Source organism: Rhea americana, unplaced genomic scaffold, assembly GCF_003343005.1.
Source record: "Rhea americana isolate MKP2758 unplaced genomic scaffold, rheAme1 scaffold_227, whole genome shotgun sequence".
Lineage (NCBI taxonomy): Eukaryota > Metazoa > Chordata > Aves > Rheiformes > Rheidae > Rhea > Rhea americana.
Window position 1 is genome coordinate 74,199 of NW_028186343.1, and position 14,627 is coordinate 88,825.

Here is a 14,627-nt window from a genome sequence, read left to right on the forward strand (position 1 = left end):
CTCGGTGGGCCCCGTCGTTCCGCGCGTGTGTATGTAACGCGTTGCTGGCGCCCGGTGCGGGGGCGGGCAGCCCCCGGGGGGCACCTCGGTAGATAACCCCCGCACCGGGCGGCGGCCCGGCGGAATTGCCCAACGCCGTGCACCACATCTATTTATTTTTTTCCCCTTCGGATTCCGCGAGGCGGGAGGATAACACGTCTTCTCCGGGTCTGTAACGCGGATTTTACGGGGCCGTTTAAGGAAAAAGAACAATTCTGCCGGCGCGCCCCTGCGAGCGCCGTGCGCCCCTCGGGGCCGGGGCCGGGGCCGGGGCCGCGGGCGCAGCGCGGCCCGGCTGGCGGCCCGGGGCCGAGCAGCGGCGCGTTGCTGCCCGGGGAGAGGCGTCGAGCCGGGGGCAGCCYGGCTGGCCGGGCCCGCTGTCCGCCCCGCCGGGAAGCGGGCTGCCGCGGAGCCTGCGGGCAGCGCGGGGTGCGCACGCACTCAGAAAGGGGCTTGGAGGAGTTAAAATCTAACTTGGTTGAGAGGCAGACTGGAATAAAAAGGTAGCGAGATAAACGCACGTTTAATAATTAACAGCAGGGGTTCAGTCATGTATTTACTATGAATATCTATCTGAAAATGGCTCTCGCAAAGTAAATGTATTTTCTTCTAGGCACTGTCAACGATCCTCTTACCTGAAATCCCAACGACTCAAATAGTTTAAGGGTCAGATTTTTCTTAGATGTATGATTAGGAACATTTACATAAAATCCTGGTCATATTATTAGATGTGGATATATTTTATAATATTAATATTCTTTTAAAAAAAATTGTCATAGCTGCATCTGCAAATCACATTGTCGCAGTAGTGCTAAGGAAAGAAAAATGGCCTAACAGATTTTCCTTCACATCTAAACAGAAGGAAGTTCAGAAACTAGATCAGAACTTATATCAGAAACGAACTAGATCTAGATTGTTTCAATTTGAGTAATCTCAGATAACATATTTCTCATTAGCAAAAGTATAGACGCGTGTCTTTCTAGTAGAATTTTTAATCCAACAATGCTCTTCCTTTTACTTCATCGTTGTATATTAGGCATTGGGGAGAGAAATAAAATTTATGTTTTGTGAATATACTAGCCAGAGTTCTATATCCTTACTGGGATTTTTTTTTCTTAATGCTCATGACGGAACATTCAAAATAAAATTTTCAAACATTCTAATATCACAGCGCTATGATCATATATTCTATAATTGTTTCTCATGTAGTGACATCAGTTTTTAATTTATCTTCTCTCTCTGTCTCTCTCAGGTTGAATTACTGTTCACCTGCTGTGTTTCCAATGGAATTTCTTGCATGCTTTAACTTACGGTGGAAGCTGTCTCAGTCTGTCTTGAAAAGTTTCTCTTGTTTCTTAGAGTCAGGTCAGTGTACTTTGGCAAATGTGGTAATTTTCATTTGCTAAGTCAAGAAATATCACCTTTTACAGTATCCATTGAACCTGCATGTTCCTGTTGGTGCCGTTTCTCCTACTGCAACTACAGTTTGTTTGTTTGTTTCTAATTTTAAAAATACTTGCTCACATTTCTTTTTCATTGTCTGTTAGTGAGACCTTTCCGATTTCCCAGCTCGCAGCTGTCATGCAGCTTTCAGGTCCCAGTGTGCTGTCTACTTCTCAGAGGTCCGAGATTGCCAGCTCTATGAGCCATGCTTTTTCTTTGGACAACCCAGTGGGATGCATGCTAGATCCCTAGGCATGTGTCTTCTCTGCCATGCTTTCTTCACCSTCCGTCCCTTCCAGCATGCTTTCTTTAGGGAGGCTACTTCATCTGYTGCCACTCTTGATTCTCTGGATGTAGTAATCAACAGTGATCTAGTCATTTTTCAGAGCAGTCTGTTGGGATATCATAGGAGGTCATGATTTAAATGAAACAAACAGCAGAAATAGTCACAGCAGCTGAAGTCACAGTGTGAAACGCTATGTAGAAATAGRTGGCTTTTAAGTACAAAGATGCTATTTTCCTAGAAATGTCTGGGGAACAAAGAAGCRCAGGAAAGGAAGAGAAAATCTTTCCATGTTTGCCATTAGATCTCAGCTGGCTTTTATATCTGTTCACTTATTTTGTTTGCTACTCTCCACACTTGGAAGAGCTGATCTGAAGGACAAGGGTTTAGCAAACCTGGCCTGGCAGCTGTCCAGTCAGTCCTCTCTACGTTCTGTTTACTTAACCTCAAAAGTCACGGTGTGTCACAGTGCACTCACAATCTTCCATTCTTCTGATCTCTAGATCAAACAGAAACGGGGCTCCATTTGGCCTGGTTTGCTGTTTTTTTCAGAAGTTTGGTCTCTTGAGTTTAAAGTAGTTCAAGTGACATTTCTACAATTCTGAACATGTTCTACGCTCAGACAAATTGAATTCATGGTTGAACTACTACATTAGGCTAAGCTCATGAGTGATGCAACATACAATTAGCAAATGCACCTTTTACTCATCAGATGCTGTTTCATGCTTGCTTCATGATATAGGCACAGTGCTTTGCAGATGAACAGACCCGTACAGGGCCTGTTATAGACTTAGTTATATTAAACAGTATTCCACAGACAAAAGCAAGGGATTGAAAAGGTTTTTCAGAGTAAGATTGCTGTTTGGTTATTTTTATTGTTGTGCTTTGATCCATTTTTGATATTTGAAGTTGGTTAAATCCTGTTGGTGCATCAGGGCCAAACAGTGTATGCAGAAAAAAACTGGAAGAGGATTTCRGTACAGAGTAAGGAGTGACCTTCTAAGAAGGTATTTGCAGTGCCTGTCATGTTATATTATTTTGATCTTTCTTCTGTCTCAGCCATCTTTATTCCTTTGCATTTATGATACTCCTGTGGATTTTTGTGTCATCTTCATACACTCAATAATTTATTTATTTTCCACATTTACTGTAAGCTAAGGGGTTTTAAACATGTGTTTATGAAGATACAGATTTTAGCTTTTTGATGAGTCTTTGAGTTTTGATTTGAGTCCATATTAAATATATGGAATTTAATTTGGAGAAAAGGAGATCCTGTTTTCCTCATCAGTTTTAGGGACAGAAGAGCTCATTTATTTGTTTTCTCTACATGTTTTTGCGTATGTTATATGGCAAGATAAAATAGCCAGATCTCTTATATGTTAATTCCAGAAAATAATGCTAGTGTTTTTTTTGAGAATGTACTGATTTCATTCCTAGTAAGTATGTATAGGTCTGAAGTTGGTAGGTTTTCAAGCATTAAAATAGTGAGCAAGATAGGCTGACGATATTACAGATTCTGGTAGCAAGGTTGTGCGAAAATTGCAAGTGTCTTTAGTGTGTAGCTTGTGAGCTGGCAGCACTTCCATCTGCCTGGAACTAACATGAATTTTAATTTTAAATGTACAGTGAACTGCTTTGCTGATGAGTGTAAATGAAGTCATAGTGTGAAATGCCAAAAGTCAGCAGTGCTGAAAGCAATGTATGTTAAAGCATGGTATCCGTGACTGCTAAGCTGCCCTTCTGGGACACTGTGCAAAATGATGTAACTCAGTGAAAAAACTCCGTAAAAATAAATTTCCTCTTCTCGCTAGCTGTAACTTAGTGTCATTGATGCAATATGTTCTTGAGGCTGGACTACAGTGCTTTCTTGACACTGTAGCAGCATTGAATTGTACGGGAAGAGCTGCTGACAGTAACAGCTAGAGATACGGAGATTTAGCTTTGCTGCTCTGCACCTGTGCTCAGCACTGCTGCAAACAGGGGACACTAAGGAAGCCTGTGCTAGCGCTCGTGGGGTAAGTTCACAAAGAAACTAGCTTCTGAAAGGTTCAGATAGCCTTTTTCAAACGCTTAACTTGTTTGTGCACTTGCAAAAGGTCGAGACAGTCACCTGTTCTTCTCTCACAGCCTTCTTTAGGAATTCATATCCCTACAGCACAGCAGGATGTCAGAGTTTCATGAAAAGCACAGTGGAAGTTTTCAAATGTTTTTGTTTTGGTTATTTTCTGTCATTGCTGAAATTCTCTTAGTTCTTGGATTAGAAATCTTGTACTGGTGAAAAAATGTGTGTTTCTGGAAATATAGGTGCTCTGTGACATGTCTTAGAGCTTTAGGTGCTCTGGAATTTGCATATAGGAAATAGACTGGGGAGGTTGTTTTTACTGAAATAAAAAAATGGTGTTCTTTGACAGATAGGATGATGTTAATGAGAGCTGAAAGCATGTCAGCAGCATATTAAAGTAAGATTTTTARTACTTCTGCATCACTATTAGAATTATTAAAAATATTTGATAGTTTGAAAGTACTAGAAATGTTTGATAGTCATGTCAACTCACTGCTGTGATAGGAGCAAGATGTGGCTGATGAGACAAATGAAGTACAAAGCTACTTTTGCTTTCCATGATTATCATTCATGATAATCCAAACTAATGATCACTGAACTTAAACATATGCCTTGAGTCAGTCTGCCCAATTTGAATCTGAAAATAAGCTTCTTTCCATGAATCGCTTTATGATTAAATCCTATTTCAGATTGTACTTAAGAGAGTCATGATTTGCACTGAATTTTTGGAAGAGCACAAATGATTAGATTAGGTGAGCCGATTTTTTTTTCTCATAGAKAATGGCATTTGTGAGAAAATAGGATGGCTGTGTTGGCTGTGGGTCTAGACTGCTGATCAGTAACTTTGAAATACATGTCACATGATCACCCAGGTCATACTACAGGACTTCAAAGTAGCTTAGCTTCTAAAAAAAGATCCCTCTTGGCTATGTTAAACTGAAGCCATCATTAATAGGATTCAAATGCTKCTTTTATTTATGTGGACATTATAATATTAATAAAGTATTTTTCCTTTTCTCACTGCTAGGATTCCAATAGGAAAACTTTCTTGACCTTGTGTCCGGGCGGCTCCTGAGGATGGCAAGTAAAGGACCCACGACTTCTACGTCAACGGAGAACTCCAGTACTGGGGGGACCAGTGGCAGTAGTAGCAGCAACGGTGCTGGGGACAGTACTAATCAGGACAGCACGTTCGAATGTAACATCTGTTTGGACACTGCCAAGGATGCAGTCATCAGCCTGTGTGGACATCTCTTCTGGTAAGTACTCAAGTCCCCACAGATAAACCAAAACATCTGCTACAGCTCATGTGTCTCTGATCACCCCAAAGCTTACGATTTTTACAATGTTAAATATCAAATAAAAATCTGTTTTATTGTAAAAACTGAAGAAGGCTCTTGGCTTTGGTTTGGATGAAGCTTATTATTTTGCTGCTAAACTGTTTTTTTTCTCTAGAAAACGTACATGGTCCAGGGAACATTTTTCTTGCATCTTAATTTTTTTGTACTTTTTAATTTTGTAAGAACAAGCAAACAAGCAAAAGCCCCTAGACAGTTCAGTGTTCATTGATAATGCTTGGCTAAGCGTGTTATCTTATTTGTGCTTTCTGGTCTAGCATAGATATCTTGTTCAAACCTCAATTCCTTTCTAGCCTGCCTAGATCTAAAACTAAATCTGAAATTAGGTTCTGGAGGCCAAATTGTATTTTTCACACTTATTGTAAGCTTGCTTTTTTTAAAATTTTGAAACTATAAAAAAATTTAGAGAACATGCTTTTACTTGTGGGCTGTTTCTCTTTTCCCATGGTACTGCAGTTGTAATACTAGCTGTTCAGTTCTATTGATCCAACTTGCGAATGTCGCACAAATACAGTAAGCATGTAGCATTTCTTATTTGGGAAGATTGGTCTAGAATAAACCTTTGTGATGTTCAAAAAGCTAAGGAGGATTGACTGTTTTGTTTTACATAATAAGCTAATTTAGGCTTATTAACAAAAGAAACAGTTCTCTTTTATTACAATGTATATAACATCTGAAGGTCCAGGTTTTTATTTTAGACCATGGGGAATCACTTGCTGATGGTACCTGAATATAAAGTTATTGCAGTGGCTAATGTCACAAAAGGATTTTGAAGAATTGACCCTTAAGGAATAGCCTGTATCTTGTTTGAATAGTGTTGTAAAGATCACTTTGAAAGCAGATGTCTGCTTAGCAGTTTTACCTCGTAACTTGCTTGTTTGTCTTTGACCATTTTTAAGTTGCCACATTAATTTAATTTTAAGAGTAGCATTGTATAATGGGGATTTCTGTGCCCTGGGCAACCTGGTCTGATCATATACCTGACMCTGCTTTGAGCAGGGAGGGGGTTTGACTAGAGACCTCCTTAGGTCCCTTCCAACCTGAATTAATCCATGATTTTATGAACGTGGCCAATGTTTTTGCTGTACATCTCTCACATGACTTCTGTTAAGATTCTGAAGTCTCATTACTGTAATTTTCCTAATTTGCATCTTAGCTCAGGGATATCTTTCCATGGAATTGGAAAAGTAAAGTAAACACTGTAGGATGAATTAAGCCTCTATTTGGGCCTTTGGTAGGGATGAGGACACAGCAGTCAAAGGTGATATGGTGAGAATCCCATTAGCAACTTACTTAGATTGCATAACGTGAAAAGCCCAGTGGAGATCAGGTTTGGGCTGTGCTTTCAAAAAATTATTTTAATGGAAGGTTACAGAACTGGCCTGACTGGCTTCCAGGATTCTGCTGTCTCTAAGCTGTGCTATCCCTGGTACACTTTATATATTTGTCAGATCAAATTCTCAGTAACTAATTCTATTTTCCCCTCTTTTTCTGCTTTGTGAACAAATTGTCCTGGGAATGCTCACAGTTGGCCTTGTTTACACCAGGTAAGATGGGTTACCTTTTACTTTGTCTTTCATCAGCTTCTATTACACAATAAAGCCGTTGGTTCTCTGGAGTATTCTGTCAAAAGCTTGGACATCCCCCTTTTTTCAAGTGTGCCTCTTTCTCTCCAGGGCAACCACAATGTGCAAATGCAACCTCATGTGCAACAGCTTGCAATTTTTTCTTTCAGTGAAACTTACCTACCGTTCCACCTCCCTCCCACTTTCAGTGTCTTAACCACTGACTGTTCTGCATTTTGATACAAGAGTTTATGTAGACAATTGACAGGGCTTTAATTTGTAGGCTAAAGGTTGAATATACATCTTTTTGCATATGTAGGGTTGTACATTGTAGTAGCATCATAGAAAAGAAAGGTGAAAGGAGCTGCTGCAGCCTTTCAGCTGTGTCAGGCTGTTGCTGCTGTATATTTCCTCATACATTTTCAGTGCAGTTCTGAATGTGTGCACATCAGCAAATGGATCATAGCAGAAGAGTAGCCAAAAATGCCAGCATTTTGGAGAGTACTAGGCATTTAGTAAGCTGTTTTGCTCCATGGCTTTCTGAGAAATTGCTGAAGTCCCTGTTCTTGGCTGAAAAAARAAGTTTGCAAGTTATTGTTCTTGTGGTGCTTTATTTGTTTTATTTCCTTTCTTTCAGTGGCTAGAGACCAGGCCAAACAGGCAAGTGTGTCCTGTATGCAAAGCAGGAATCAGCCGAGATAAAGTTATTCCTCTGTATGGAAGAGGCAGCACTGGGCAACAGGACCCCAGGTGAGGAACCCAAATACAACCATGTTGGTGTGAAAACTACCTACTCTCAAGATGAAACTTCTACGCTGTTATATTCATGATGTGAAATATCATGTTGTCAGAAGTTGGATAGAACTGACATTTCTGCCAAATATTTCTGTTTTTTTGCGGGGCCTGGGTTTGCACACCTTATTTCTTGATCATGTGGCAATTTCTTTTAATCTGAATTGGGTATTAATTATCAGCTACAGGTGGTAGGTTGCAATTAATGTCATCTGATTGGAGCAGCTGTATAAAGTGTTCAGATTTCATTATTGGTCTTCAGTTTCTGGCATCTGCCATGAGAGTTTGTTATGCAAAAGTGAAAAATCTGAATTCAGAGATATGATCCTGAGGGTTCATGCAGCTGGTGGGTGTACTGTCTCACACTGCCTCCAGCTCTGCTGCAGTGGGGCCCTGTAAGGAACTGCTCCACGTTTGTTCAGCCTTTTTAGCCAAGCTATGACGATGCTGTTATCACGTGACTACCCGTGCACTTGAGCTAACTCCAGAATTTCCTGCAGAGAGAAAACTCCACCCCGACCCCAAGGTCAGAGACCTGAACCAGAGAACAGAGGGGTAAGTGAAAAAAACAAACTGCAGCAGATAATTTGCTTTTGTTGATGGTCGAATTTATTTGTCTTGGAGGGCATAATGTGTGTGTAAGAGCCTGTGTGATGATCCTGTACTTACTATTTCTTGCTCATCCCCAGTCGGTTGTCCATGAATAACTGATAACTGCTGTGTGGCAGGAAAACTCTGTTCTATAGTACTCCTTAGTATCCCAAAGAATGAGTTAACTTCAGTCATGCTTCACAAAAACAACCCTCATCCCTGGAAATGCTGTTCTTCATACTTGATCATTCTCCATAGATAAATACAAAAAACATTTTGTTTTGCAAATTCTCTGTGGAAATATATTTTTGTCAAATGGTGATGTCTTGGAAATGTGTAATCCTTGTGTGAATATACTTATTTTGGCACTGATAACCACTTTTAGCATTTCTCTATAGGATATTACCATACCATGGCATTGCATGAAAAGAATGTAGATTTATCTGTTTATCCATGTTAATTTGAAGTTGGATCTGTGTTTTTGTTGAGGAGATTATACAGTGAATATAAACAACAGCTCATGCATGATAAACAGGCATGTGGGAGAGCCAGTAGGTCAGACCCCACAGTATTTTCTAGCACAGTGACAGCGAGCATGTCCTGATGAAATAATTGCGTATTTCTATGCAATTCAGGTCAGGGTCCTCAGAGAGCATTTGTGCACCTCACACTTCATGCAAACAATCCTGCTGGGTGTGATTAAGGAACGTTTTTGCATTGAATAGATTGGGAGCTCAGTCCTCCTCTCCCTCCATGGAGTTGCCTTCTTATTAAATCAGCTGCTGCACCTCAGTTGAACCTTTTGGCACGTGCTGCTGTAAGTCAGAGGAATCCGGTGTGAAGACATGGCAGTAGTGATGCTGTCCTTTCTGCTTCCAACAAATGCCGGACCTGCTACGCAGAGTGCTTTGCTGTCCCTGATAGAGAGTTTATGTTAAAGTAGGTGAGAAGAGTTATAGTCAAAACTAACTCCTCAAATCAAGAATTAACACAGAAACATCTGGCTTAAATTATACCAGTGAAATTCATCTTTGTCCTTCCCATTATTGGGAAGTGAGAGACTAGAGCATTTCTCAGAATTTGTATCACTGGTATAATTCTGAAACAAGAGGAGAGTTTGCTGCATTAGAGGACACAGACACTGAGCTCTTCGGAGTTAAAGATGACACAACTGCTTAAGATTTATATGCAGTTGGTTCTTCAACAGTACTCTGCATTTTTATGTTGCAATTCATCCTGATGCAGATGACTTATCTTTTGACTTGACATGAGATTTTGCTCTGGACCCTGAATGGGTCAGTGTTGTTGCATTAACCCTTCCTTTCTTTTATCTTATCTTGCATTCCTGCCCCAGATGACTTTATATGCCACCTCAATTACAGGTTCCCTGATTTGATTTTTTTTTTTTTTTTTTTTGGTATTGTTCTTCCCTATAATGCTCCATGCATCCCCCTGGCAATTTATCTCTTTACTGAATGTTTTAAGTGATGCATGATATCAGAAAAATCAATATGTTGCTTTTCACAATACCTTTGTTTTAAATATATATGGCTAATAGCTACTAATACAGAATTGCAGCATTTAAGTGTTCTAAATAGTATTTTGATACACTGTCAAGATATATGCTGTTTTTAGGTTGAGAAATCAGAAGATGTTTTTGCTAACTTGTGGCCTTCAAGCCACGGCAGTTCCTGGTTTTCTTTTTCTCAAACTTTTGGGTTGCTCCGGGAAAGTTGCTACTGTGTGAAACATTTTATAACCAGGAGAACTAGAGTGGTAGGTAACAATAGTATGACAAACTGAAAGTTGTCAGACAGCATGCCACTCCTTCAGTCTTAGAAAAGTCAGCAAGAGGGAATGTTTGTCTACAGTTTTGCAAAATATTTTGAAGTATATTTTAAATGACTTGTAACTTTTCTAAATTTTCTGTTGCTTTGTTTTCTGCAGGGATTCCAGGGCTTTGGGTTTGGTGATGGTGGCTTTCAAATGTCATTCGGAATTGGAGCATTTCCCTTTGGTATATTTGCCACAGCATTCAACATAAATGATGGGCGACCGCCTCCAGGTACTGTGCATCCTACCTTCTAGAGAATCCTATCATAAACAGATGTTTTACAAACTTACTTCTAACTTTTAAACAAACAGCCTGTTCAATGGCAAAATTTTCTGAATGGCAAAGTAACTCGATGTTGTATATAGAAACATGGGATTAGGGAAAACACCCAGTAGAGAACACAGTCGATGTATTACAGCTTTTGTAAGAGAACTTACTTAAGAAGAAAGTTTGTCACTTCCCTATATTTTGCTGAAGGCCCTGTTAAGAGGACAGTGGCACTGAAGAGGGATAGTGACATTGACTTCCTAAAACATGAGAAGGAAAAAATTAAACTGGTGCTCTATCTCATAAAAATAATGAAAGCAAAGATTGCTCCTTTTCTTTTTCAGAAATTTCTCTCCTACATAATCATTTGTATTCCATAAGAAGTAACTTTCTGCTTAAGTAACTTAACTGGTTATTTTTTAATTAAGAAAAAACAGTTATTTCAAATAGTGGCCTCATGCTCAAAAAAATTGTTTGGTCATTCCCAGAAACACTGCTCCCCATCAGCGCTGTAGAAAAACTGAGTCTAGCTGTTTTGAACAAGAAAACCTACTGCTCAGCATTTTCAGAACTTTCTGTGTGAAAGATTCCACCTGGTGACCCTATTTCACTTGTAATACGGGTTGAGAATGTGTTGTGTTTTGGCCTATGAATTATGAGGAAAAAACCAGAAGCTCATTCTTCATGTCAACATGTGTTGAAAAGGATCTGTGTTGTCCTTGGGCCAAGTGAACGTGCATATTAGTTATACTTTGCTCTGAAAAATTTTGTGGGGTGCGCCTGAACTGAGGAGTATGTAAATGTATGCTGATGTAACAGCTATCATTTAACCAACACTTCTATCTGCTTTTCATCTGTGAACTCAGTACAGCAGTTGCAGAAAGGCCCATCCAGAGCTTTAAGCTTGTGTGCTTTTCATTAGTTTCTTTGGTCACGCCTACATGCACAGCTTTGACTCTGTTACCATTTGCATATGCAAAGAAGTGTTTCACCTTGAGAGGGAAGGAAGGCGGAGGTAGAGGCTGTAAAGTTCCTCAGGATGGAATCACGTGGCAACAATGAACTTAGCTCAGCTTTATCCCCAGGAGTAYTCTGAACAAGCTGTCTGGACTTCAGAACTTGGAGCTGCCTGTTCCTATTAGTCATCAGCAGGCCTACGGCCAGTTTTGCTTTGAGGGGCTGATGCTTCTCTTCCTTATGACCTTCTAGCATGGCTAGGCAACTCAAGGGTAGGAAACTTTGACAGCAAGAGTTTTTCTGCAGTTGGATTTCTTGCATATCTTTCAACTTATGAATGTGATATATGCTGAATATGTAATATTCTGGAGAAGTAGAAAGAGCTGAACTGTTTTTTTTTTTTACTTCCTGTTTTCCAGCTGTTCCAGGGACTCCTCAATATGTGGATGAGCAGTTCCTATCCCGCCTCTTCCTGTTTGTGGCTCTGGTGATCATGTTCTGGCTGTTGATTGCATAAATCTTTTCCATTATCCTGTATATTCATGGCCAGCAAGGCCTCTGAAACAGTTACAAACTGCATCCCCTTCACATTTTAAACCTCTTGGTGTCTGGTTCCATAACTAATCACAGGTTCCAGAAATTGGTGGTACCACAGCACAATGAGGAATCTCGCATTTTGCACCAGAGTTGGAAATTAAATAATAGTTTTAAAGCATATTTCAGCTCAGCTCTCTTGTACAGCAGGTTTCTGCCACAAACCAGGGGCCTAGCTTTGAGCTCCACTTCTAAAAGGAGTGCTGCTTTGAAATCCTGTGCCAATCAGTTACAACAGGTTTACGTGAAAGACAGTTGCCCCAAGTAGGCTGGGCAGGTAAGCAAAATTCTGCAGTCTGATCAGTATCAAATGTTTGGCAAGCACGATGGATCAGCTGGAGCTGTGGATGTTGTTTAATGTCTTCACATCAACATCCAGCCTTCTTCAGGAAGTCATCTGCAGCACTGCTGAGACTCCTTGGGCATGACTTGTGATGCAAATGGAACCAGCTTTGGAGATTGGTTCCTTTTCTTGCTGTTATTTGATGGAGTGATGGAAAACTCCCTGCTGAAATGGTTCCAGTGGCTGTTATAAGAAAGGAGACAAACTTACGCTGCATTTTCCTAAAGCCTGCGTTTCTTGGAGCCAGACACCGGAAGATGCTCTCGTCATGGAGCTGGGTGGGGTTGCTGAACAGTCTGACACACCTGTCTGCCTCATCCAGCTCAGTTCCCCACTGACAAAACAGTGTTGTCTTCCTTGGTTCTACACAGCAGTCTGTGGCTGCACTCATGGATAATCCCCTCACAACCTTGTCACTCTAGCTATCTTTCTTTTTCCCAAGGCTGTGAGACATTAAGCAAGATCGCGTAYTCCAAATAAAATCCTGTTAACAGATCTGAGATCAACTTCTTGGGTGAGAGGAACAAGGGACATTTTAAAGTGAGTTTTGAAGTTAAACTTGTCATACTGTAAAATTATACAGGAACGGAAATGAAATCCTACCTGTGCTAGCCACAGTAGGAAGCATTTGGAAGAGTTTCTTTCTACAGGTTGTACAGCTGCTCTAGGCCACWGCAGAATGGCTATAGTGCAAGAGTCATTCCAATATCTACCAAAGATATTCATTGGAAATACTGGAGGAAACTACAACCATTTCTGTGCTGAAGGAACAATGTTTCAGAAGGTGAGCACACAAGACTAGCTTTTTTGGAATCCTGTTGGGTATATAGTTTTAAAAAGTATTCCTGATGTATTTGTGTAGATTCCTTCAGAGCAGTAGATAAGAGGGGTTCTCTAGCAAGATGAGCAGTTTTGATTTTTTTTTTTCCTTCTGATCGGACAGTTCCAAAAATCTTTATTATTGCTTTTAGATCATTTTGATTCAGATCACTGGTAAGTCATGATTTCCTGCAAGATGAATATTGTGACTTCCTTGGCAGTAGACTGACAGTTGACAAAACAAATCAACTCATAAAAGCTTTGTTTCATTAGTTAGGCTTTTGCTCATGTATATGGATGAGGTTCCTATGCTGGGCACCTTGATTAATTGTTGTAGAAGCTAAGTTCTGTAATTATAAACTGTTCACTTCTAGTATCATCCTGTCAGAGGATGACCGAGGTTTAACTTGCCTGCCTCCAAAATTCCATCTGCCAAGTAGAATTTTGCAAACCTGCAGTGTTTTGCCACATCCAGTCAAATTTACACCTGACTTGATGATGGTAAGCTGGCAGAATGTATCACTCAACTATAAATAACTGAAGCGATGCTTCCCCTTCTGTTGTGTGGCACTTTTGAGAAGCTGCTTTTACATCTGCTGCTTCTCAAGTGCGTAACTCGGTGAGCAGGACCCTTCCTAGGAGACAGGCTGCTCACTGCATTCTTACCAGCAACCGGCCGTAGCTGGCGAAAGCCGTCGCAGCTCGGAGTCGCTTTCGCGAGCCGGCAGCACCGCCCGCCGATGGGAAGGAAACGCTCGCGGGGCTGCGCGAGGGAGCGCTCGGCCCTCCCGCCCAGGASCGCGCTGTGCCTCGCCACGCAGGGGCGGGGTGTCCCCCCAAGGCCCCTTTCCTAGAAGAGGAGGGCAAAGTAACCGTCGTAAGCTCCAGAGAGGTATTAAACGAGATTTAACTAACACTTAATGTTCTGAAATACTGAATTTTAATGGCACGGGGGAGGCTGCCGTGTGTTGACGCAGCGGCTCTAGACTGCGGTGGCTGCGGCAGCGTGACGGAGAGCCCTCCTCTTCCAGGCGACCCACCAAGGAAGTAGTCCGAACGCGTTARTGCTTTTGTTCCTACCTTTTCCTCGGTGTGCTTTTTGTACTACACCCCCCTCCCCCGTGTCCAGGCCGCGCGCGGCCCCCAACGGCTCGTTTAGTGCGTCACCGTTCCTGTTCACTGATTTTCACTGTTGTGAAAGTGATTTAGAATWAAAAAAAATGTTTTTACATTCACTCGAGCGCCCTGGGCCTTTCTCCGCGCTGCGCCGGGCCCGGCCGCGCCGCCGCCGCCTCGCGCGCGCCCCGGCGGCCGTTGGCCGCTACCTGCCGCGGGGGGGGGCAGGAGGGGCGGGGGGGAGCGCGCGGCACGTGGGGGGAGAGGCCGCGGGCGTGGCGGCGCCCTGATTGGTCCGCGCCGCGGAAGGGGCGGGAGGGGGCCCCCACGGCGCCTGGCGGAGCGCCGATTGGCCTGCGGCGAGGAAAGGGGCGGGGCGCGGCGGAGCGCGGCGCAGGGATAGAAGTGGGGAAAGAGAAAGGAGGGGAGGGGGCCGCGCGAGCCAGGTGCGGTGTGACCTACCGCGCGCTCCGTAGCGGCTGACGTCACGCGCGGGCGAGCCCCCGGGGTAACGGCGGTAACGGCCGGCCGCGGTGATGGAGGAGCTGCCAGGTGAGGGGGAGG

At 42.2% G+C, this 14,627-nt stretch overlaps 2 protein-coding genes across 5 annotated transcripts in view; both read left to right on the plus strand.

Annotated features, from left to right (window-relative positions):
• The window catches only part of RNF185 (ring finger protein 185), a 14,829-nt gene extending 649 nt beyond the window's left edge, over positions 1–14,180 (plus strand). Inside the window, exons 1-8 of one of the 3 annotated variants that reach the window (XM_085305763.1) lie at positions 47–207; positions 1,292–1,404; positions 4,855–5,086; positions 6,714–6,732; positions 7,388–7,500; positions 8,043–8,097; positions 10,081–10,198; positions 11,611–14,180. In XM_085305763.1, coding sequence (XP_085161889.1) covers positions 4,905–5,086; positions 6,714–6,732; positions 7,388–7,500; positions 8,043–8,097; positions 10,081–10,198; positions 11,611–11,708 — 585 coding nt within the window. In that variant the 5' untranslated portion in view covers positions 47–207; positions 1,292–1,404; positions 4,855–4,904 and the 3' untranslated portion in view covers positions 11,709–14,180. Of the gene's footprint in view, positions 1–46; positions 208–1,291; positions 1,405–4,854; positions 5,087–6,713; positions 6,733–7,387; positions 7,501–8,042; positions 8,098–10,080; positions 10,199–11,610 lie in introns of those variants that run through there. The other 2 variants (XM_085305762.1, XM_085305764.1) reach the window with 2 other exon arrangements.
• A 295-nt stretch (positions 14,181–14,475) lies between these two features.
• LIMK2 (LIM domain kinase 2) overlaps positions 14,476–14,627 on the plus strand; it is a 34,030-nt gene continuing 33,878 nt past the window's right edge. For both annotated transcript variants that reach the window (XM_085305768.1, XM_085305765.1), the window contains exon 1: positions 14,476–14,615. Coding sequence is in view for 1 of the 2 variants with exons in the window: in XM_085305765.1 (XP_085161891.1) it covers positions 14,600–14,615 (16 nt within the window). In the remaining variant the exon portion in view is untranslated. The remainder of the gene's footprint in view (positions 14,616–14,627) is intronic.